The sequence below is a fragment of the Thamnophis elegans genome, chromosome 10 (assembly GCF_009769535.1).
Source record: "Thamnophis elegans isolate rThaEle1 chromosome 10, rThaEle1.pri, whole genome shotgun sequence".
In the NCBI taxonomy this organism is placed as follows: domain Eukaryota; kingdom Metazoa; phylum Chordata; class Lepidosauria; order Squamata; family Colubridae; genus Thamnophis; species Thamnophis elegans.
Genome location: NC_045550.1, coordinates 100,332 through 126,742, shown reverse-complemented (window position 1 = coordinate 126,742; position 26,411 = coordinate 100,332). Strand labels below are relative to the sequence as shown.

General features: G+C 40.1%; 1 protein-coding gene across 3 annotated transcripts in view; it reads left to right on the top strand.

Moving 5' to 3' along the window:
• The window catches only part of PWWP2B (PWWP domain containing 2B), a 44,425-nt gene extending 19,948 nt beyond the window's left edge, over positions 1-24,477 (top strand). For all 3 annotated transcript variants that reach the window (XM_032225475.1, XM_032225474.1, XM_032225473.1), the window contains exons 3-4: positions 4,398-6,066; positions 23,935-24,477. In XM_032225475.1, coding sequence (XP_032081366.1) covers positions 4,398-6,048 — 1,651 coding nt within the window. In that variant the 3' untranslated portion in view covers positions 6,049-6,066; positions 23,935-24,477. The remainder of the gene's footprint in view (positions 1-4,397; positions 6,067-23,934) is intronic.
• The last annotated feature ends 1,934 nt before the right edge of the window (positions 24,478-26,411 follow it).

Below are 26,411 nucleotides of genomic sequence, written 5' to 3'. Positions count from 1 at the left end.
AAAGCCACCAGATATTTCTGTATAGAATCGGCCATCCTTCTTTGTGAAGCCCATTGAGAGTACCGCTACTTTTGAAATGGCTGTGAGCAAAAATAAGGAAGATGGTACTGGTAAGTCTTCATCATGCAGCCATTGGTTTAGTGATTGCAACAGCATTGGGGGGAGGGGGACATGACTTACATCTGTTGCAACATCCCCATGGTCCAAATTTGCTCATGTGGCAACTAGCATGTACCATATTTTTGGCGTATAAGACACATCTTCTCTCCCCGCAAAAGAGGGTGAAGATTTGGGTGCATCTTATACACCAAATGTAGTCCCACCCATCCCCACCAGAGGCCAAAAAAACAAATACCATCAAAAAGAGAACAGAAAACATGGAAAAAAGAATTGAGACAATAGAACAATGAATGGGAAACATTGAACAATGAACAGAGAACATGGAACAAAAAGCAGTTAAAACTGATGAAAAAATTGATAGTATTCAACAAATGGTGATGATATTTGAAGATAGACTACAAAAATTGAAGAAAAAGGTGACCAAAGAGAGAAGAAAATTGGGGAGATTGATAATAGACAGTGTGGTTGAAAAAGATAATTTTGGAATACTGAATTGGGAGATGGAAAGGTCAGAATTTTTCCTAAAATTCCAAAACATAGAAGAAGAAAAAGGTGAAAACCTGTTACAAATAATGATAGAAATTTTGACAAATGTCCTCGAGTTAACCCAAGAGAAGATGGCCGATGCTATAGATGAAACATTTCGAGTTTACACAAGATATGCAGCGAAAAATGAACTGCCAAGGAAAGTTCATGTAAGATTTACCAAGAAAGCAATTAGGATGCAAATACCTTTGTACCTGGAGTACAAAGGCTAGGAGATTGTAGTTTTGAAGCAAATACCAAGAAAAATGAGAGGAGAACATCAATTTTTGACTAAAACACTACTCAAAAAAGGTGTTAATTACAGATGGCTGATACCTGAAGGCTTAATGTTTGTATGGCAAGGACAAAGATACAGAATAGATTCAATCCAAAAAGCAGAAGCACTTTTCCAAGAACATTTCGGAGAGAAGGCTGAGCAGACTGGACCTAAAGAATCAGTGACAGAATCACGAGCGATGTCTTCGGCTTCGACTGGAAAAGAAGGAGGAGCAGCAGGCGGGATCAAGATAGAAGGTGCTGTAGGTGGCATGGATATCGGAGAACTACGAGAACCTAGAACTACCAGAGCAATAAATCCTATGTATAAAACATGAATATGGAAGAGAAGAAAATGATCTCAATTAACATAAATGGACTTAATTCAGCAAATAAAAGAAAGAAAATATTTCACAAACTAGGGAAACTAAAATTGGATATAATTTGTCTACAAGAAGTGCATATTCAAAAGCAACATGAATTACTTCATTGGCAACCTGTTAGAAAAGAGGAGTGATTCTTTACATTAAAGACGCAATCCCAGTGGAACAAATTTATACAGATGACAATGGAAGAATTTTGATGGTTGAAATTATGGACAATAATAAGAAAATGCTCTTAATAGCAATCTATGCGCCTAATGACAAGCAAGATGAATTTTACAGGAAATTACACAGGAAAATAATGGACTACTTAAATATTTGTATGATGTGAGATTTTAATGGAATTGTAGATAAGAATATGGATAAACTGGGAGAAGATTAAAAGACAATATTATTTAAAAATTCCAGTCTGGCTATCAACTATTGAAGCCTTTTCATATGCAATAATATACAAAAAGGAACAAACAGATGTGGTGAAATATTGAATGCAGAGGGTAAACTTAAATCTATGCAAGAACTGGAAAAGGAAGGTATAAAGATGAACTGGTTTTCATATGTGCAAAATACAATCTAGATATGACGAGGACCGTAAAGAGGAAGGTTTTTATGATAAAATGAATGAGTTAGATGGGTATTGATGAAAAAGTAATTTAAAAACTTTATGGACACTTACTAGAGGTTAAGTTAGAAGAAGAACAAGTTAAAGGAACTATGATAGCTTTGGGGGGGGGGAATTTTGGGCATGGGATTGAATTAGAGAAGTGGCAGAAATTGTGGTCTCAAAATTACAAAATGACAATGTCAACAGCATATAAAGAAAATTTGTATAAGATGTTTTACAGGTGGCATCTATTCCTGATGAGAATAGCAAGAATATTCAAGAATAAATCAGAAAAGTGTTGGAAATGTCATCAGACACCGGGCTCATATTACCATATGTGGTGGACCTGTGCAGAAGCTAAAAGATATTGGACTAAGATCCACACATGGTTGGAGAAAATGACACAAAACATATAGACTTTAAACCAGAGCCTTTTAAATTGGGAATTATACCAGAAACATATAATAGAGGCTTGAAATATTTGATTGTAAATGTTCTAACAGCAGCTAGAATTGTATTTGCAAAAAATTGGAAAAATGAGAAAATACCAACGCAGGAGGAAATTATTCAAAAAATTATGGAATGTGCGGAAATGAGTAAATTGACATTTGAAATTAAAGAACAAGAAGATGAACAATTTTATAAGGTTTGGGATTTGTTTTATCAATGGTTAGATAAAAAATCATGGTAATGGAAAAAGTGGGAGAACGTTTCATATTTTAAGAATAATAGAATGGTACATGCAAAACTATAAGGGTTTAGCACTGTTAAACGTAGTAGAATGATGTAATGGAATGATGTTGTATGTATGACTTCAATATATAGAATATTTTGTTTAAATTGTAGGGATAATAACAAGTTGAACTATTGATGCAAAATGATGATGTATGTATGGATTCAATATTTAGAATATTTTGTTTAAAATTAAGGAATAATAATTATAGTTGAAAAATTGACATATAACAAAAATGTACTTATGTTTATCTAACATAATTGTAAGTGGTGGCCATGGAAAGGATGCACAAAATCTTGTAACCAAATGACACGCTATATGAAATGGAAGAAGGTTGTATGTGTTTTATGTTTTTATTTGTTTAAAAATTAAAAAGTCTTTATTAAAAAAAAGGCACAAGGGATGTGGTCCTGATCACAGTCACAAGTAGGCAAAGGGACATGATGGAAGTCATTGGCCTTTGAACAGAAGAGTAGACTGGAGTTTTGTTCAAATCTTCTTTCTAGGCTGCCTCAAAATTGTTCATCTTTGTTTAGCCCGATATAAAAGCAACACATTTCAGCAGCATTTCTCATTTGAGTTTTATGATGGGGAAATAGCTGTGTTTTTTTTTAATAATAGAACTTGATAAGCAACGATAAGAGCTACAGACGTTTGCTATGGGTAAGTCCTTCACTTGCGGCCACAATTGAGCCGAAAAAGTATGTTGCTAGGTGAGAAATTAGCTAGGTGAATTTTGCCTAATTTATGACTTCTTGCCATATTTGTTAAGTGAGTCACTGCAGTTGTTAAATTAGTAGCGCTGTTATTAAGTGAATCTGGCTTTCCCATTCACTGTGCTTGTACGAAGGGCGTGGCCTTGGGACGCTGAAACCATCATAAATGCCAATCAGTTGTCAAGTATATGAATGTAAATCACGGGACCAATGGGGATGCTGCAATGGTCCTGTAAGTGTGGAAAATGGACATAAGTCCGTGTTTTCAGTGCCGTTGAACAGTTACTAGATGAAGTTGAGGACCGCCTATATATAGTGTACGTTCTGGTTAGCAACCACTTTTTTCTGATGCAGCTAGCTAATATCCTGGAAGTGTTTCCTCCAGTAATCCATTCGTCTGCTCTAAGACATCATAATGCTTGCTTGCTCTATTGTATATTTTCATATATTTGTTTGAATACCTGTATATAAAATAGGCAACTTGTATATTTAATCAGTAGCCTGGTAGTCATAAATTGCAAATTTCTACCTGCCAAGGCGAGACTGGCTAGCAGAGGGAGGGAGGGGAATAGAAATGCTACGGCATAGATATTGGGCTATTGCAGTGACAAAATTCATTTTAAATAAAGTTATTTAAATAAATAGATTACCTTCTACTCCCATTAAGCAATGTTCTTTTTAAAACATATCAGGCAACTTATTCCTCACATTTTTCAGAAAACCCTGTTATACAATAGTCTTGTGGCATCTTAAAGAGTAATACATTTATTAATTACTCAATCAGTCAATATATTGTCTTACAAACATTCTTGTGGTATTAAACTTCATGAACCGCAGTCCAATTTCTCACATGCTAGACTTTGAAATTGGAAATGAAGCTTTTTCAGGGTTGTGGAATGAACATCTGACTTCTGCGGTGTGATTGTAGAAGTTTAATGTTGACCTTTGTTATGTGCTGAATAATCTCAAATGGGAAGTATAGTTCAATCTATTCTGATGTTGCACTTTCTTTTCTTCCCTTCCTTCTTTCTACAACGATCTAGGTCTGGACTATTTTGTGTCCCACCAGCTTCCTTACCAAAGACAGAGGATCCTCTTAACAAAAGTTGCACTAATGGGAAAGCTGAAGAGAGACCATCCATAGACCTGGAGGCTGACCAGTGGTGTTCAGGAGGAAAACCCACCAAGGCCAACAGAGAGGAGCAAGTCCCACCCCTCTTGCCTCCACCGCCAACGGGCAGTGTTCCTCCTTACCCTCCCTATTTTGAAGGAGCCCCCTTCCCCCCTCCATTATGGCTACGGCACACGTATAATCAGTGGGTGCCTCAGCCACCTCCGAAAACCATAAAAAGGACAAAGAGGCGCTTGTCCCGGAACAGAGACCCCGGGAGGCTCATCATGAGCACCATTAGGCTGAGGCCCAGGCAAGTGCTTTGTGAGAAATGCAAGAACACTCTGAATCCAGAGGAGGGTATCAAAGCCCTCCAAAATGCAAAAACCCAGAGGAAGCTGAGCATCCAAGATAAGGAGCAGAAAAGACACAGCGAATCTGAATATATCGAGAGAAAAAGCAAGAGAGAAAGGCGAGAGGTTGAAAAGTTTTCCAGGGAACAGCTGCAAAGGACTCCAGTTATAAAAATATCTTACAGCACCCCTCAGGGAAAAGGTGAAGTTGTGAAAATCCCCTCCCGCATTCATGGTTCCGGGAAGCCATTTTGCCCTCAGCGACTTCTCCAGAATGGTGGGGACGACCAAGATGAGGCCCAAGACTCAGAACAAGATCAGGAAAGCAAGTGTTTTATGGACAAGCAATCCGGTGGGCACCATGCTTCCATTCCAAAGCTGAAGTTAACTAGGCCCGTCCATTCCAGTGCAGAAGTGCCCCCGCCCAAAATCCGCCTGAAGCCCCACCGGCTCAGCGAGGGGGATAATGTTTCCATTTACAAAGCCGAACTTATCGATGAGATGAATGTTCTTCCCAGCAGTGGGGAGCCCGTTGCAGCTGCGGCGGCGGCTGCTGCTTTCTACAGAGATTCTGCAGAGCGGAGCCTAGCTGAGATGTCCTCAGGGAGCTCCTGTGAGGATGACGACTTCAAAAGGTTTCCTCAAGGCAAAGATGGACACGATAACCTGGCTTTTCTCATGAATTATCGCAAACGGAAAGCAGACTCTTCCAGCTTATCCATGTGCAGCAATGATAGCCTCGATGAATCTAAATCTTCCAGCTCAGAAATGGCATCACCAGAAATATGTGACTTTTTACCTGGGGATGACGCCTCTGTCTCCTCATCTTCTAAAGATGACCGTAAAATTGTGCCCCCACTGACCGTTAGATTACACACCCAAAGTGTCTCCAAATGTGTGACTGAAGATGGAAGGACTGTTTCAGTTGGCGACGTTGTCTGGGGCAAAATCCATGGCTTTCCTTGGTGGCCCGCCCGTGTTCTTGACATAAATCTTGGCCAAAAGGAAAATGGAGACCCTTCCTGGCAGGAAGCAAAAGTTTCATGGTTTGGTTCTCCAACAACTTCTTTCTTGTCGCTATCAAAACTGTCCCCTTTTTCTGAATATTTCAAACTACGATTTAACCGTAAGAAGAAAGGGATGTATCGGAAAGCTATTACGGAAGCTGCGAAGGCCGTGGAACATTTGACTCCAGAAATAAGAGACCTCTTAACACAATTTGAAACATAACTTTGTCTTCAAAAACAAGTAAGTTATGGAAGTGCATAACCCCTTTGTAATTTGGTTTAGAGATACATGTATTGGTTTGCTTTTGAAGGTTCAATAGAATGCCCCTATTTCAGGGGTGCACACACTAGAGGTACACTATTTAATACTCTCTCAAACACCCCAGTGTAACTACTGAAAATCATAAGGATTGTTCCTAATCCCTAAACAAAAAACTATCCAGAAGCTTCAGTGTTTGAAATACAGCCACGTTGATGTAATCCTTCCTATTTTTGTAAAAATAATAATAATGGAACCGATATTTAGTGAGGATCTTGTTTAAATGTCTTATCAGAGCTATATTTTGTCTTTTTTCTTCATCTTGTTTTTTTTCCATCAAAGTGAACAGAGCCTCAATTTGAAAGAAATTTGAACGTGTTCTGACATGTTCTTAAGGTAATTGTTTTGTATTGATTCAGTTATGTGACAGGCAATAGCACATATTGGGGGGGGGGTTCCTTTATTCCTTTGGGTCTTGCGTATGTATGATCATAGAAATAAAAGCTTACTTTTAAAGAATAAAAAATGGAGGCTGATATTTTGGGGGCAGGTTCTATACCTCTTCCACATTCTGTTCAGCCTCTCTCTCACACACACTCCGTGCGACATAATTTTGGCATACTTGCAGACCTTTGCCATAGAAGAGTGTGCATATTAACTTGAGCCATAGAAAATAGGGGTAAAGGGTAATCTATTTCTGACAAAGAAAAGGGGTTGAGAGAAGTCTCTAACAATGATCTAGTTTTCATAGTTTATTCACAACATTAAGAGAATTTAGCATTTTACAATTGCCTGGATTCCAATTCTGGAAACCAATCTCTTTAGCCTGTTTTTGGGACTGTGATGCTTGGATTCTTGAATGTAATAATGAGCTTGCTAAGACAATCGCAATTTACATCTCTAGCCAATTAGAAACCAGTAATTAAGACTCTGGGGAGAAGATTTGAAACTGAAAGAAAGAGATATGCTTCTGGCATGGCTAGCGATATACGGGTTTTTTTCTGAGAAGAACCTGGGTCTATCAAGGCATCTAATACAATCTAATTTGCATGTTCACAGCCTACTTCCACGTTATGTTAAAGCCATAGATGAATGTAGATTCAAGGTGTTGGATTTCATCCATTTTTTAAATTACTGTCATCATTCTCCCCCTTCATCTTTTGTTTTTATTTTTAACAGTTGTCATTTTTTTCTGAATTAGAATTTTGGAGAACTCAAGTCTGCACATGTTTTCTAGATCCGAGTTAGCCGTATTTGTTCTAATGCGAATTATCAACAGTTAATTTATGTCTGCATTTTAATTGCTAAGACCAAAAACTAAACTCCTGATTTAAACATTTTATATTGATTAGGAGACGAGCTAAATCTGAGTATTGAACTCAAACAGAACCAAGAAAATATTAGAAAAAGTTTCTTCAGGAAAATAAGACTATTATTTTTTTCTGTGTGTTTTGTGTTCACATGGTAACTTCTTCACCAGTCTCCTTTTATGAATCCAACCACTTCCAGAAGGGAAAAAAAGGTTTGCTGTTTTGTTACATTAAAAGAGTTAATTATATATATTTTCACGGGTGTAGCAGGGACGTGCAGTCAGGGGAAGCAGAGCCTCACCACTGTCATCATGAAAAGGAAAAGAAAAATGTAAAAGGAAAAAGGCAAGAGCTGCTGAGGTCAGGCTGAGCTAGTTGCTGCCAGAGTCACCGTGTGGATGACTCTGCTTAACTGTTTAAAAAAAGCCTCTTAAAAAAGCGCCCTCTACAGGAGGAGGCAGGAGAACGACACGTGCCTCATCTAGTCTGACTTTAGGCGTTTTATGATCACTCGAGCAGAGTTAAGCAAGGGTTAAAAGCCTAAAAATTCCTGATGTAGGTGAGGCACGTGTCGTCCTCCTGCCTCCTCCTGTAGAGGGCGCTTTTTAAGAGGCTTTTTTAAACAGTTAAGCAGAGCCATCCACGGTGACTCTGGCAGCAACTAGCTCAGCCTGACCTCAGCTCTTGCCTTTTTCCTTTTACATTTTTTTTCTTTTCATGATGACAGGCAACAGCAGAGTTGAAATCCTCTCTCAAACAGCTGGAAAAGGTACGTGTGGGTCGGAGGGAGGGGGAGCAATTCAAACTTCATCCTCAAGTGTAGATCCCTCCCCAGGTGTAGTTTGATTGCAGGCAGAGTCACGTTGCCTTTTCTCACACACACACACACACACACACACACACACACACACACACACACACACGGATAAAACTATATAAGCCCAGCTTCACTGATTACAAGTTTGAAAAGGTAACGTGGCTCCGCCTGCAATCAAAGGCTTGGATTAGCTCCAATCCAACTTCTGTGTTTGTGTTTGTTTGAGAGAGAGTGAGTGAGAGGGGGAAGGAGATAGTCCAATCCAACTTCTCTGTGTGCGTGTGTCTGTTTGAGAGAGGGGGAGAGAGGGAGGAAGGAGGGGGAGGGAGAAGAAAAAGAATGAAGGAAACTTTCGCAAAGGAGAAAAAAATGTCGCTTTAAATCGGAACTGAGCATGCCTGGCTGTAGAATTCTGGGAGTTGAAGTCCACAACTCTAAAAATTTTTGAAATCCACCACTGTGTCAGTGCCTCACCAGCCATAAACCACATGTCACTTGGGTGTAGTTATGCTGGTCTTGTATTCAGGTCTTTTCCCGTGTAAGATTGATATATACATATATATGAATTAACTCTGCGTGTGTGTGTGTGTCGGTCTAAATCAGGGGTGTCAAACTCAAGGCCTGGGGGCCAGATCTGGCCCACGGGGTGCTTAGATCTGGCCTGGGGGGCCACCCTGGAAACAGCAAAGAATCAGCCTGTGGTGGCTCTGCCAGGGAAAATTGAGTGTGCGATCCTCCCAAGCTCCGTTTTTGTTGGCAGAGGATTGCAGGAAGCCTGTTCTGATCTAGGCTTCCTAATACAGTAAAAAGTACACGATTAGGCCCAAATGCCCTCTTTTTATTTCAAAGGCTGCGAATTATATTCATTCACAGCCGGTACTGAGTCCCAAATAGTTGGAAAGAGTTCTACAGGAGTCTGCCAAAGTCCTTTGGGATAAGGCTGATAAGCACCCACCTTTCTCTTCTTTGAAAACAGTGCCAAATATTTAATTAGCAATTAGCTTGCAAGGCCACACGGAGGAAAGAATCCAAACGGAGTTTCAAGATGGTAAACTGACCAGCATGAACCAAGCTGCTTCCTGCAAAGGCTCATGTGCCTGTGCTCCTCCTTTATGTCCTGTGGGATGGGCCAATCGCCTCCAAACCTTACTCCCCAGTCGTCCTTTCTGTCTTAACTGTTCTTGCCTTCTGGCAGCTCTGCTCGTGTGCACACTGGGAACAGGGGGAGCCTGTTCCTCTGCCTCACTGCTGTCACTGCTGTCTGGCTCGGGAAGCAGCGCATAATTCCCAGATGGCCCTGGGCCCCTCTCTGCCTCCGATGTAGAGTCCTCATCCAAGCCTTCCACAGACTCCAGGGCTAGCCCATGTTCTTCCCAGCTCCTCGCTGTCCGACTGTGCTGCCACAACAAAGCCGTCACAGCCGAAAACAGAGCTCGGGGGGGGGGGGCTGTCTCTGCTGGCAGAGCACTCTGGCCACCACAGGAGCTCCTGACACGAATGACCTCCAGCTGGTGACACCTACTCCGCCCCAGCCCCCCAGGGTCATAACCATCATGCGGCCCTAAAAGAAATTGAGTTTGACACCCCTGGTCTAAGTTGAGACCAGGAAATTGAAGGAACGTCTCCTCCACTGGATGATTGTAATGATGCATGTGAAGCAACTCTTTAAGAATGATTCCTTGTACACCAAAGGCCTTTCCTGTTAGCAAAGGCTCTTTGGTCACTTGGCTTAGAGTATTGAGCCATGTCTGGCTCAACAATTATGGGAATTGAAGTCCACAAGTCATAAAAGAGCCATAGTTCCACTCATCCTGGAGTAGAGGATATTTGAATCAGTAGTTGGCATTATGATGCTCAGCATGTAAGCATTAAGATGATTCCTCTTCAAACTGCAATTCTCTGACCCACAAATTGTTCATCTGTAAGGACCAGGAGGATTCTGAAATGTGATGATTTTCCTACTGCTACCCAATTTCAAAATGTAAATTGTAACTACCAGATACTAATATTAATGCAGGCCTCTTTGGAAGAAATAGCAATTAGTGCTTTAGCCCAGAGATCCCCGACCTCCAGGCTTCAGTCCGCTACCAGGATGTGGCCTGTTCCAAACTGGGCCATGGGAAAGATGGAGAAGGGCATGCATGAAACTTCACTTGCGCAGTGATAGGCATGAAGCTTCCCTCGTGTAACTGGAGGGTGCTTGCACGAAGCTCCACTTGTGCGAGTGGATGGTGCTTGAGCTTGTGCACTCATGCGAATGAAGCTTTGCACATGAATGCCCTCTGCTCGTGTGTGTGGAGTTTCACACATGAGCTCAAGCACCCTCCACTCGCGTGAGTGCGAATGCCTGCTGCTTCTACGAGTGGAGCTTTGCACACAATTGCACGCACCCTCTATTCACATGGAAAGCTCCCATTTATGCACGTGGGCGCGCCCACCTGCTGTCTGCACAGATGGATGCATGTACGTGTGTCTGCTACTCACATGGCCATTCCCCTCCTCCACCCCCACGGCCTGAACCGCCAAGGTGGAGAGGTTGGGGATTGCTGCTTTAGCCAATGGTGGAATTAACTTAAGTTTACACAGGCTTTGAGAATAATGAAGAGGCAGTAATCTGAATAAAACTGTTTTAAGAAATGCATGTTTTTCATTTCATTTTAACCTTGTGAGGTTTCTTCCCCCTTAATACTATGAAGCAAGATCAGTATGACTGCAAGGAGGAAAACAACTGCTGAGAATCTTGTCTATTCTACAGTATTAAGTATTTCTTAACGCTGCAGTTGTATTTTTGCCTACGTTAAAGACTTGAAACAAGCTGGTCATTAATGTAGTTTTCCTGCCAACACTAAGAAGTGGTTTGTCAATGCCTTTCTATGGGATATTTTTTTCCCAGTTAGCTTACAGCCCTGAATTTTCCTGTTGTTTCTCACCCAAGCATTAACCAGGTCCAGCTTGGTTAGTCTTTTTGCAATCAGCTAAATTGGCTAAGCAATTTGTATCATCGGACAATCTATGAAGCCAAGGCATATTCTACTTAGCTATGGAGAGCCAAGGTGGCGCAGTGGTTAGAGTGCAGCACTGCAGGCTACTTCAGCTGACTGCAGTTCTGCAGTTCAAATCTCACCGGTTCAAGGTTTACTCAGCCTTCCATCCTTCCGAGGTGGGTAAAATGAGGACCCGGGTTGTTGGGGGCAGTATGCTGACTTTGTAAACCACTTAGAGAGGGCTGAAAGCCCTATGAAGCGGTATATAAGTCTAACTGCTATTGCTATTGCTATATGGATAGAGCTGAGGAGTTCAGAATTTTATAGTTGGTTTTCTTTGCATTTGCAAAGCACCATTAAAAATATTTAGTTTTGCTGTTAAAGTATAAAATGAGGACAGATGAAATTGCAATTGTGAAGAACTAGTAATATGCAGCTATTGTTAAAGGACCAGAGACATGGGGGTTATTTATGTGGAAGATATAAATGGTAATGCTGAAGTTCATGTAAGGTTGAGAGAAGTGAGAAGTAAGAGATATTGAAAAATACACTATGTAATTTATCCCTTGACTTTATAAATTATCTGAGGATGATATAATTTATTGAATTTTAAAACGTCACAAGGCCCCCAACACGCTGCCTACAGGGAAGCACAACTATTGATTGATACAGTGGAGAGCCAGTGGTTAAGGTGTTGATTAGGATTAGAGAGACTCTTGAAGTCCAGAGTTGGCCTTAAAAGTTCCCTAGATGACTTTAGACTAATCATTATCAGCCCAACCTATTGAAAGAATTGTTGTGGGAAACAATTGAAAGAATATATATTTCTGCTACTGGAAGATAATATATAAATCATATCAATATACGTATGCATACATTTTGAATTTTACTTTTAATTTTTAGCACACGGGAAGTATCCTAATTTGAAGGCCTCCCCCCTTGGAGGGATCAAAATCAGAAGTCTTCTAGAAAAGTCAAAATGGTTCATTTGAACTTCCCTGAGGCTGGTGATTGGAGCTGCTGGCTACAAGGGGGGAGTCAGAGAGACAAAGAGGACTAGGTAGTAGCCCGCACACCGTTAGGCGCGCAAATCGTATATCTATAAACCAAAATAGCAATAATACATTCTGGATTAGTGCGCTTGAGATTGTGATTTTATTTCAAAATGACCGGCTTAGTTCAATGTAACAGCGGTTTTGCACCTGTCTTTCGCAGTATTCTTTTCAAATTTGGATACTGTCCCCTTTGTAAAAAAAATATTACTAGTCTACATAGGCAGATTACCTATCTAGAATCTCTAATCTGTGCTCTCCAAGCAGAAATTAGGTGTCCAATTCGGCCATTCCACACTATGGAGATGCCACGCTATCAGCCCCCCTCTACCGCAAAGATCCTGCAGGAGAAGAGCAGTCTGGACAACCGTGGGATCTAGCAGGGTGAGAGCTGTGAACCATAAACACAAAGCTTTTGCTGTGGCCCAGCATAATAGTTATAGCGCCCTTGCTGACCTTAATGGGGGCACTAAAGAGACAGGTCAAGGTAGTTGTGGTAATGATGACTCAAATAAGCAGGGGATAGTGGTCCAAAGTGAAGAATTTTCTTTGGAAAGGCGAAATGGAGACCCAGGTATCACACATCAGTCGCACAAGAAGATCAAGGTATGTAAAAAGAGAAGCCACCTTCTGGTTGGTGATTCAATCGTAAGGGATGTAAATTTAGGAAAGGATATGGAGGTTTTAAAAAAGGTCAGATGTCTGCCAGGTGCTACTGCCAGCAGAGACGAGAGGTGTAATCTTAAGATAGTCAAGAATGCAAGTAAGGACTGTGACGTTGATGCTATTATACATCTTGGCACAAATGGTCTGTCCCAAAAAGATGTACTTTCTGTGAAGAATGGTTCCCAGAGCTTGGGGTATGAACTTAGCAGTGTAGGTTGTAGGCTTATCTTTTCAGAGGTTTTACCAGTATATAAGGAACAAAAAGGGAAGGGCCAGCATGTAGCAGGGTTTAATGTGTGGCTAAACGGGGGGTGTAAAAGGGAAGGCTTTGGTTTTATTAGTCATGATGTCTGCAGCTGGTCCAATGAAAAACTGTACAAAAGAGATGTTTTGCACCCATCCAAGAAAGGGACCGAGTTACTTGGCATTAAATTCACAGATTTTCTGGATAAACATTTAAACTGAACAGGAGGGACAGAGAATTAATTATTACAGAACATTCCTGTCCCCAGCAATCTAAAACTCATAGGGTTATCGGTGCATGTAACATAGATGTTTCTGCAGGTAAGATTATCACTCCTACTGTCAAGCAAAACCAAGCATTTAATAGTGAGTGCCATACCATGTGCATGAATCATACAAGTGGCAAGAAAATAGGAATAGTCAGGCATAACACAGGTTATGTAGACAGTAAACAAAAGGTCAATCAAAATGACCTCAAATGTCTATACACCAACGCACAGAGTATGAGGAATAAACAGGGTGAATTAGGAATTCAAGTAAATGAGGGCAGATACGATATTGTTGCCATTACAGAAACTTGGTGGGATGAAACCCAAAAATGGAACATACAGCTAGAAGGATTTAAATTATTTAAAAGAAATAGACCAAATAAAAGAAGAGGTGGAGTTGCACTATATATAAGAAATAACTACATCTCTACAGAAATAAGCACAACAATGATAAGAACTATCTTGAATGCATTTGGGTCAATATTAAAGATTGGGGGTGGGGAAAATGACATTGCCATAGGTCTATACTACAGGCCACCCGACCAAGCAGAGGTAGATGAACTTTTTGCTAGTCAGCTAACTAAGGGATGTAGGAAGCACACCACAATAGTAATGGAGGATTTTAATTACCCTGACATCAACTGGGAAACAAACTCTGCACCAAGTGGAAGATCCAATAGGTTCCTAACGAACCTAGCAGACAACTTTCCCAAAAAGTAGAGAAATGAAAAAGGGGATCGACCATATTGGACTTAATTCTCACTAACAAAGAGGAAATGATAGAAGGTGTTGAAGCCATAGGAACCCTGGGGGCAAGTGACCATGCAAATTGGAATTCAACATTATGCAAACACAAGTAGTAGAACAAAGTCAAATTAGAGTCTTGGATTTTAAGAGAGCTAATTTCAATAAACTTAGAGCTTGGGAAGAATTCCATGGATGAGAATCATCAAGGGGAAAACAACTCAAGAAGCTTGGGAAATTTTGAAAAATGAGATTACAAAAGCTCAGTCTAGCACAATACCAGTGAAGAAGAAAAATAACAGCTCCCAAAAGAAACCAGCGTGGCTGCATAAATAACTTTGACAAATTGAAAGACACAAAAGTTAAGTATAAAAAGTGGAAAGAGGGGGACATAACTAAGGCAGAATATCAGGAAATAGCCCGAGCCTGTAAAGATGAAGTAAGGAAAGCTAAGGCTCACAATGAAGAAAGGCTTGCCACAAAAGTAAAAAATAACAACAACAAAAAGCTTCTTCCAACATGTTAAAAACAAGAAAAAGGTTAAGGAAACAATTGGTCCATTGCTGGGAGAAAGTGGCAAGAAGGTGACAAGCAACAGGGAGAAAGCAGAACTATTTAACTCATTTTTTGCATCTGTCTTTACACAAAGGGATAAAACAGTCCAACCTGTCAAAAACAGCACCACAAGAATCAGATTAGGAACACAAACTGAAATAGGGAAGAAAATGGTAAGTGAGCACCTGTCTACCCTAGACGAGTTCAAATCACCAGGACCGGATGGATTACACCCCAAGGTTCTGAAGGAACTGGCAGATGAGATCTCAGAACCACTGAACTATATCTTTCAGAGATCCTGGTGCACCGGGGAACTGCCAGAGGACTGGAAAAGAGTTGATGTGGGTCCCATCTTCAAAAAAGGAAAAAAAAATATATCCAGGAAACTACAGACCTATCAGCCTGACCTCAATACCAGGAAAGATTCCGGAAAAGATAATCAAGCAATGAATTAGCGAACACCTAGAAGTAAACAAAGTAATAGGCAAAAGCCAACATGGGTTTGTCAAAAACAGATCATGCCAGACTAATCTTATTGCATTCTTTGACAAAGTGACAAAATGAGTGGACCAGAGGAATGCCATCAATATAGTTTATTTGGACTTCAGTAAGGCATTTGATAAGGTAGACCATAACCTACTACTAGATAAAGTAGAAGAATGTGGGTTGGACAGCATCACCACCAGATGGATTCCTAACTGGCTGACCAATCGCACTCAACGTGTAGTCCTCAATGGAACTGAATCTACATAGAGGGAACTTATCAAATTTGCAGATGACACCAAGCTGGCAGGAATAGCCAATACTCCAGAAGACAGGCTTAAGATACAGAAGGATCTTGACAAACTTGAACATTGGGCATTGTCCTATAAAATGAAATTCAATGGTGAAAAGAGTAAGGTTATATATTTAGGCAAAAAAAATGAAATGCACAGGTACAGTATAGGTGGTACCTTGCTCAATGGTAGTAACTGGGAGAGGGATCTTGGAGGCCTAGTGGAAAACCATTTAAATAGGAGCCAGCCGTGTGCAGCAGCTGCCAAGAAAGCCAATACAGTTCTAGGCTACATAAACAGAGGGAGAGAATCAAGATCACGTGAAGGGTTAATACCACTTTATAATGCCTTGGTAAGGCCACACTTGGTATACTGCATTCAGTTTTGGTCACCATTATGTAGAATAGCAATAGCAGTTAGACTTATATACCGCTTCAAAGGGCTTTCAGCCCTCTCTAAGTGGTTTACAGAGTCAGCATATCGCCCCCAGAAAAGATGTGGAGACTCTAGAAAGAGTGCAGAGAAGAGCAACAAAGATGATTAGGGGACTGGAGACTAAAACATATGAAGAACGGTTGCAGGAACTGGGTGTCAGGCCTGCATTTATATTCCTTTTAGAATTTTGGCCTGCCACACTTTCTCTTATTTCATTATGCTGTTTCTTTAGTATAGTTGATGGGAGGGGGGAATAGACAGGAGTGAGGTTGTGGGATGTATTGTTTTCATTCTTTACTAGAAGCCAAGGTCATCCTTTGTCTCCGCACTTTCACACCTGACCGGAAGAAGCTGGGTGTGGCTGCCAGTGTGGAAGAAGAAGATTGGACCATGTGATGGATTGTGGGTGTGGGGACAAGATCATGAACTTTTAACTGGGTGGAATTCTGATGTCATTTCCAGTATTGGGATTAACACAGATGTGCTAAGATGTCTGCTTTATTAAATTGGAACTTTAAGGATCGTTTTGCCTTTGATTCTGATTTAATTCTACATGATACTTGGAACGCTGACACTAGGTATGTCTAGTTTAATGAAAAGAAGGGCTAGGGGAGACATGATAGCAGTATTCCAATATCTCAGGGGTAGAGGGAGTCAAACGATTTTCCAAGGCACCTGAGGGCAGGAGAAGAAGCAACGGGTGGAAACTAATCAAGGAGAGAAGCAACTTAGAACTGAGGAGAAATTTCCTGACAGTCAGAACCATTAATCAGTGGAACAGAAGTTGCCTCCAGAAGTTGTGAATGCCCCAACACTGGAAGTCTTTAAGAAGATGTGGGATAGCCATTTGTCTGAAATGGTGTATAGGGTTTCCTGTCTAGGGAGGGGGTTGGACTAGAAGACCTCCAAGGTCCCTTCCAACTCTGCTATTGTATTGTATTGGTTTTGCACATTTCTCAAGACAATTCTGTTTGGGAAGGATTCTAGCCACTGCAGACTCACTGGCTGAAAGTTGAATACTTCCTTGGCTCCAAATTAGCAGAAGAAGGGGGTACAAAGACTGAGCAAAGTACTGGCTAAGCGTATTTTGCAAAAGAAGTTAATCTGAGCAGTGTCTCCTTCCTTCAAATATTATAGCCGCCACATCCCTTGAAGCTTCACACGACAGCTTTGATTTGCTGGTGGTCACGGCAGAAGTGCTTGTCCGTGCTTGCAGAGACTGCAGGAAATGGCATATGCGTTAATTCTTTGGATCCAGAAGTCTAAAAAATCTGCAGCATAAGACCCAGCAATATTACTGGGGCCCATAGTAAATTTGTAAGCAACATTGCATCAAAGATACATGGATGTGTGGGCAATCCGGCTGCAACCTGTCACCCCATTGATTGCCAAGGTTTATTCAGCTGACCTGGCTTGCTAGACAGGTGTCCCCTTCCTGCTCCATTGCATCTCTTCCAATGCTGTGTGCTCGGTGGAAGAGGACGGCCATCCTAGATAGGGTTTGTACCAATCTTCTGTCAAGGATTTCCAATAGCTGCGCTTCCCCACTAAAAGCTCCAAAGGATACTTGGTGGAAGTCAGAAGATTTGCATTGCTGACTGGGAATTGAAGTCCACACATCTTAAAGTTGCCAAGCTTGCAAATCAATTAAAGTTGCACCAAAACCAGCAACAGAAATTTGGATTTTGTGATTTTTATTGTGTATCTTTTACACACTGTTCTTTGTTACATCTGTACTATAAGCCCCAGGATTTTTTCTGTGTCTTAGATTGCAGGTGAACATTTTTTAGACTTCTGTATCTATAATGTATATGTATGAAAGAGAAGAATTTCCTAAAATCCAAAGTTTATCATATAGATTCAAATAATCTTCATGAAGGCTCCTCTGAAGGCACGTACTTAATATTGAGGAATAAAATATCATGAATGCCAGCTGTCCAGGAAATTTGTTTTCAGCACTGTAGAACATATAGCATTTGAAAAACAGCCCTGTTTTTCCCCAGAAGTTTTGTTAATACAGTAGTTTCAACCAAAGTTGAAGGAAAGGAAGATGTTGTTTTCATTGTTCTTATTGTGAGTCACAAACTTGCTATTTATTGATAGATCTCGGATCTACCCTCTTCCGGATCTTGATTTAGGCTCTTGTTTAATATCATAACTATTTGTTTTCAAGTTGAAATGAGCCATGAAAACTGGATGTTTTCTTTGAAAATGGTTTTCTTTTTAGCAGTGATGTTATGTATATCTTTGTCTTCCGAGATTTGTGTCATCCTGGTGTTAGTAATGAAATTACTCATGGTCCAAACAGTGAAATTAGCTTTTTAATGTCACTGGTTCTAGTGTTTGGGACACCTCTCTCTCTCTCAGCAAATTTATGGAAACTATATTTGTCTTAGGCAGTTCCCCTACTCTTCTAAGACTTTTTGGTACTTGAAAATAGTAAAGGTTAAGGGCACCAGAAGAAAATTACTTTCCCTTTGCAGTCAGAAACCTGGTTAAGCTATGAAACCGAAGTTTTTCCTTTCTATTCTAGTTTTGAATGTTCTCATCACTAAAAGTTGATAATTGAGTAGGTGTAAGTTTTACTCAGTGTGCAGCTGGTTTAGACACCACCTTTATTGCGGTCATATTTTGATGCAGTGACTAAGAAACCAGGAGGTTGTGCTCTAGCCTCCCTTAAGTATGAAAAACCAGCTGGACGACTTTGAGCCAGTCATTCTCTCTCAGCCCACCCAACCTCACAAGGTTGTTGTGGGGAAAAATAGGAAGTAGGAGTAGTAACTGTCTTTGGTGCCTTTAGTTCACCAAAATATATTTTAAAGGGATAACAATATATAATAATTTATATAATCCCTAAAATTTAATTAATAATTTATATAATAATTCCTCAAATTTATTTCTTAATATTTATAACTACTGAGTTATCATTAATTATAATTAGTGTTTATTGGGTACCTACCAAAAAAATCTGTACAGCTGTTAGAAAACCTACATATTGACAAAATATCCATCTGTCAATTGCAAAAGGCCACTGTGTTTGGCTCGGCACATATACTATACTTGATCCGTTACAATATTCTGAATTCTTGGAAAGAACTCATTGTGGATGGCGGCCAACACCAGCTAAAGAACTGGCAGCTGTGAATAATAATGAGCAACACCTGCGTATCTACCTGGGGTAGGCATCCTTCAACGGTATCAAATATTTGCCCATTTCCGGTCCTTGGGAAGGACTCAATAAGTGGATAAAACTGCCATATCCAGTCTAAACATCTGGCAGTGGCACTGGACGAATATAGTAATAATAGAAAGGGGATTTCAGGTGTAATGGCAAATGTTGCTCATAATCTCAGGCCTTCAAGGTTTTTCCTTAACAGCCTTTTGACTCTTGTGCATCTTAAAATGTTACCAAATCCAAATGTGACATGGCTTCCATTTGTCAGCCATTCCTTAGATTCTGTAGATTCATAAAGCAAAGCATTTAAGCATTTAAGATCTCCGGGTGTCTTTTTTATGCCCAGTCATAGCTTCCTTACTTTCTGCTTTTTTGCAGAAAAAGTAAAGTAATGGTAAAACCCTCTTTTCCAAAGAAAATAGCCAAACCCCAGAATATATTTGTGACACTTTTTGTTTAGCCTTGTCCAATTCCAGTTTAAGCTTGCACATTCATACATTTTGAGTATAAAACATCTTAACTGGATGTATTTGGCCTGGAGACATTTGAATGTAAGCAACTCTCATCTTTTTTTCCTTTTTCAATTTTTTAAGAATGGGAACATTTTGAAATAATGCTAGAAGTGAAGGTGAAAGTTAACGATGAAAACATATACATACATATATACATATATACATATATATATATATATATATATATATATATACATATATACATATATATATATATATATATATATATATATATATATATATATATATATATAGGATCCTTAGTGCTCTCTGAGCTTGGTGGTTATATTGATAATGTTACCTAGTTGGGTAATGAAATGTCTGCAAGACACATCAGAGAGCATCAAGGACCCCCAGTTCAACTGTATTCTATCAAAAACATGTCTTTTTTGTAACCTTTAGTGAAAAAGAGGACATTTGTGTTGTTATAAAATTAAATCCTCAGGGAAGACCGACCTTTTCTATTTCCCAATACTTAACTGTATTTTAGCATTCCAATAAGTCAAGCATTTCAAATAGAAAGAGCTCACATCAGGGGAAAGAAAAATGAGTGACGGAAGAGGAGTGGAAAGCACTCCACTTCAAAACACGAAGCTCCTAAAGGTTCCTTTCGACGTGTCTCCAAAAATTAGGCCTGCAAAGTTGCTGCCTTTGCATGAAGCCAGGGCTCCAGCTGTTGGTGGCTGCCCTCTCAGCAAAAACATGAAGATGTGGAAGGGGGAAAGAGGAGGGAGGGTGAAGGACGCCTCTTCTGTATTTTTCCTCCTCTTGATTAATATCCAGCCCCACTTGATTGAATGGACGATATCTTATTTTTAATAATTGTATTTTTAATATTTTATATGTTTTTACTTTTGTTGTGAGCCGCCCAGAGTCCCAAGGGAGTGGGCGGCATACAAATCTTATTAAAGTTGAAAGTTGGTTTCTGCAGAGGAGAGAAAACTTAGAGCTGCTCTCCAGCAAGGCTTGTTAGGCAAAGAACGTGCAACAGAGGTTGCTGTTAAGAAGAGCAACCTTTTTTTATTCCTTCCATGGTCAGGATGCTGTTTGTGTTGGAGCATCCAAAACTTTCACGGCTAGGAACCTTTTGTGCTCTCTGGCAGCTACAGCAGAAGTGACCACGGACCATGGAGCTCTGTGGAGCCAGGTGGGAAAGGCCTGCAAGTTGCCAGCTTTCCTCCACCATCTCCTTCCTCCACGCAAGTCGGGAAATCTGGAAGTTAGGAGGCAGACTTGTAATTTTCACCCAAGCGGCTTTGGCCTGGCTTCAGCCTGGCATCCAGAGAGAACTTATGAGGACAAGGCTGTCGTGGTCTCTGGCTGCTGCACCTTCATCCCACTATCTCCTGCATGCTCAAAAGTGGCTCTTTTCCAAAGATGCCGACTTTGGGAGCATTTCGTGTGATTTTTAAAAAGGTAGTTTTTAAGAAAAAAACCGTACAAACTCTGCAAACAGTTTTTAATTTCCTTTTCAAATTATTTTCTTTCCCCCCTTTCTCTCAGTTTAGTGATTGATGGGCAGCTTGTATTTTAACAAAGAAAAGGAGGAAACTTGAGCTGTTATTTCAGCAGAAGTATCAAAAGCACCAAAAAAAAACACCCCATCTTCATAAAAACTGCTAACAAGAATGCTTGGATAAAGTTTTGTTATGGAAAAAGTTGAGCATTTCAGTATAACTGTGCTTGTTATTTCTTCATAAAATCATCTAAGTTTGTTCGTTCCTTGTTTCTTTTGGACAGGAAAATGAAAATGGTTTATTTTCCTCATGATTAACCCTGAAAAATACTTGAGAGTCTTGTGTGAAAGATTTGTGTACTTTTCAGTTAAAGTCTAACTGCTGTTCGTGAAGAAAACAAATTAAGATCCATATTAACAGTTTTGGAAGCTCAGAAGCCCAATTCTTTTACAAAGCTTCTGTTGGCTTAAAGTACAGATATTCCTGGACTTGCAATTATTCTTATAACCAGTGACTGTTCAAAGTTACAATGGCACTGGGGGGAAAATGACTTATGTCAGGGAATTGTGCAGCGGTCCAAATGAAATCAAAGACAATGAAGTATTTTATATAAATATATTCTATATCTACAGCAAACAGGAGCCTCGTGAGGTAAATCACAGGGGACACAGAGGAAAAAAAGGTGGGAAAACGGGGAACCCCCCCCCCTCCACACCCATAGCAACCAATCACAGTGCAGATTGTCTCACCCAGGAGCCGACTTTCTCCAACCAATCAACTACAAGCTCTGTCTGTTTTGGCTCACTGCAAAACCCGGACTGCTCCAGCTTCTAAATTTACATATCTTAACAACTTACGTCTGCTTTTCACACTTACAACCATTGCATCATCCCTGCAGTCACATGACCAAAATTTGGACACTTGGCAACGGGCATGTATTTATGGCGGATTGCAGTGTGCCAGAGTCACGTGATCGTTCTTTGCAACCTTCTGACAAGCAAAGTCAATGGGAAGCCCGATTCACTTAACAACCGTGTTACTAACTTAACAACTGCAGTGATTCATTTAACAACTGTGGCAAGAAAGGACGTAAAATTTGGCAAAACAGAAATTTTGGGATCCATCATAAGTCGAGGACTACTTGTGTTGTTTCAATAAGTATTTTGGATGATTTTATAACAGTTTCCTATTACATGATGCAAATCCATGGAAACAAATCAACTAAAAGTCTAAATTTCATAGGGTTTATACCCAGCTAAATCAATATGGGATTAATGTAGTATGAAAAATATAGTGGATTTGCCTAATAGAAATGCTTGAATCTGCAGGTGCCCAATCTCTCTCCCTCTCCCTCCCTCCCTTCCTCCCTCCCTCTCTTTCTGTTGCTAATCTTCTGTTCTGCTCATATTTTCTGTTGCTCACAAAATAATGATATTTTTTTAAAAGTTGGAAGCTCTTCTGAACCAGTTGGATAAATAGACAAGAGGGCTGCAGCAGGAAAAGGAAGGTGGCATTGGTGAATCTTCTCCATGTTTAAAAAATGAAATTACTGCTAGTACAAAGAAACTATTTGATATCACTGATAATCAGATGTGGAGAATTCCCCTAAAGGACAGGATCTGGGCACTTGATATTTAGCTGCAGCTTCAAGATGAGACTTCATATGTAGGCATTAATTTCCATGTGCTATTTTAGGAAGGAAACTGAACTGTTGTTACCACAATTATAAACTTCAGTTTTGGCCACATTTGTACAGGTAGTCCTCAACTTATAAAAGTTTGTTTAGTGCCTCTTCAAAGTTACGATAGCATTGAAAAAAGTGACTTATGATCATTTTTCACACTTAATGACCATTGCAGCATCCCCATGATCACATGGTCAAAATTCAGATGCTTGGCAACTAACTCATATTTAGGACAGTTGCAGTGTCCCAGGGTCATGTGATCATCTTTTGTAAAGTCAGTGGAGAAGCCAGATTTACTTAACAACTGTATTACCAACTTAACAACTGCAGTGATTCAAATACATTTCCACTTTATTTTTTTTACTCCAATATAGGTGTAAGAAAGGACTCGGTAAAATATCTTTTCCTTGTTTGTTTGTTTGTATTTGGTATTTGGTATTTATTCAATTTGTCAGCCACCCTATTCCCCGAAGGGACTCAGGGCGGCTGAATAAAAGCCAAGGGAAGGGGAACAAATACAGAAAAGTAAGACAAAAAACAGGACAGTGATAAAAACAATTTAAAAAACACAGCAAGCACAGCAAATTCGAGTAGGGTGGCAACTCAACCCCAGGCTTGCTGGGACAGCCAGGTCTTAACGGCTGTCCGGAAAGCCTGAAGGGTGGCGAGGGTCTGAATCTCCACGGGGAGCTCGTTCCAAAGGGCCGGAGCAGCCACAGAGAAGGCCCTCCTCCGGGTGGTCGACAGCCGGCATTGGCCGGCAGATAGAATTCGGAGGAGGCCAAGTCTGTGGGATCTGATGGGTGTCTTTGTTACATTTCCTGAAAAGGATGCCGGAATGCTGGATTGCAACCTATTAACTCAGCTTTTCCCTATCAAGGATAAGTCAATGGTATGAAAAACTTTCTAACTGCTGCCTTGATCAAAATGGGTTGTTCTTCCCCCCCCCCCCCCCGATTCCCTGGCAGACGGTGCTTCAACTCTTAATACTCCAGGATGAGCCAGGTTATTTAATGAAACTGTAGCTGTGCCTCTCGGGTTTTCTGTGACCAAATTAGACCGTGAAGGTTGGAGCTATATTTAGATAGGTGGCTGTGTGATCACTTTTTGTACTCCAGGACTATTCGATGCCATTCTCTGTAACCTCTCTCCCTCTTTCACTTTCCTCAAGGTAACAGAAGACAAGAGCACAGCTGTCCCAGAGTTTCACAAAGTCTCTAAACATACTGACACGCTTCCCTGGGAGGATCGTGAGGCTTCATTGCACAAGGCGGCCGTGTATGTCTCCAGACGGGCCTTGCTGATCATCTGTGAAAGAGAGCTGGCACCTGGATGGCTTAGGAAGTCTTCCAGAGGCTGCTCTGACCAAATGTCATAAGGCTACTTCACACAAGAGAAGCAACTTGACCAGTAGTATCTCGAAGAATTTGGGGTAGAATCAAATACTACACCTTGGAATGTATTTATTACCTATAAAATGTTAGCTACTCTTTATAATTTCCCTATCTCCTTCCTCCTCCGTTAGATAAATGTTGCTGCTGCTTTTCCGTAACAAGATTTATCATGTACTCTCCTTTAATTTTAACAATGGGAAACTGTTGACTCCAATTATGCACATTCTTGAGAAGGGATATGCAATAGAAAGAATCAGTGTAGTCTTAAACTAAAATGGACTCACTTGTGTCTATTAAAATTTGGAAACTGTTGAACTCAACTTCCTTGGATGACTTTTATTATGAAAAATATGCTTGAGCTCTTATTTGTCTATTTTAGGATTATACAATCTGCCCATTTGCCTTCAGACATTCCATGAGTATTGAATTAGGTATCAAATATTTCAGCCACAGTCATACAAGGAGACAAATGTACTTGTGGTTGCCTTTTAAAATAATAGTAATTGTGCCAAGATTTCTTAGTGCAGACCTGGGCATCAACTTAGACTGGGAGAGCATTGAAAAGGTTGGATTCATATTGTGAGTCCTGTAAAAATAACACTTGCCATGAAAGACTTTCCTATTTACAAAACGGCTACAATGCTAGGCATGGCTAGCTACTAAGCACCATATTACAAGAAAGCAGTCTTACTCTCCACTCCAAGAATTCTTTCCAAGAATTCATCAAAGTGAAATCTTTGCAGTCATTGCTGAAAATAAACACAGTGTTTAAATGAATTCAAGAGATCAGTTCGCAATTTTAAAAAATCTGATGGGACCAAGCACTTAGAAGATATCAGGGAAGGGACCTGGAGTCTCGTTGGTGCTCATGATGACTACTTGCCTACCCAAAACCTCTGGGGTTTTTGGACTTCCTCCTGAAGGGCATATACGGTTCCCCCAGGCAACAGATTGTCTTAATCTAGTAGATGCACTTTGTTGCCTGTGGTTGAGTTCAACCAGATCCTCTTCTAAAGTGCTGATTGCCATCATGCACCCTGTCATCATGCACTCTGTGCTGCCCTACGACTCCCAGAATTTCCAGCAATTGATGGGGGCACCAGACGTCCAGCCATGGAATCATTGAATCTCTTGCTTCTTCAGTGGCAACTCTCCCATTCTTTTCAATGCTTTTTCAGAATGGGAAAAAGAATTGTCAACCAGCTTTCTGGGCTTCTGCTGTTTGGAAAAAGCCAGGATCACTGTTGGAATTCTTCAAAACATTTAGCAGGCAGCCGTATCTGGATACAAGTAATTATTTTGGTGTTAATGATTGAATGATCTAATCGTCTCAGAATCCTTATTAATATTGGACTATTGGAATATTAATTTTACACATCTACACTTCTACACAATTGAGAAATCTCAAATTGTAGGGAATTGTTATATACAAGCAGGAATATAGGAACATATTTATATTAATATATACAAATGGGAATATATTGGTAAAATGCTATGCAGTGTTTGAGTTTTATTTCATTTGTATGCCGCCCTTTTCCCTGAAGGGACTCAGTGTTATTTGCTGATTTTTAGTTTTTATTGCATGCTATAATTTTATAACATCTTTGGAGAAACTCAGTCGATCAGAAGGTTGAAAATTGCTGTAGAAAACCCCCATTTATAAGAAAATTTTCTTATAAGAAAACCCACATTTTACTTACTTATTTTCTAGATTAGGGTAGGGCTATGCAGTTCCAAATTACAAAATAGTTGGTTTTAGAAAAAAGGGTAAGTTGTAAAGCACATTTAGAATTCTGACCAGTTTGAATTTAAAGGACTTAAAATTTTGAAACATGCTGCCTCAAGTATAAATCAGCTGTTTTGAGTTTGAAACAAACAGGTTTTGATCATTTGTAAATCATCAAATTAAGAGCATGAATGTATATTTTGAAATGTTCTCTACATCCTTAATGTGAAGATAAACCCAAAGCTTTTTTTATTTGGGCAGGAAGTGTAAGAGAACTGAAATTATAAACATGGAGTAGAAGAAAAACTAAGAACCAGCACTGAGAACAGGAGCAAGCAAACTATAGGCTTCCAAATGACACTTCCATCATGCGTTAACATTTTCATGCTGTCCAGAACACTGAATCATAGTTTAGCAACAATTATTGTATGAAAAACAGTGTAATTATTCCCAGAGGATTTTGTGCTGCCCCATTCTGAGAATGATTTCATCCAAACAACTGAGACACCTCAAACTCGTTTCTGTTCT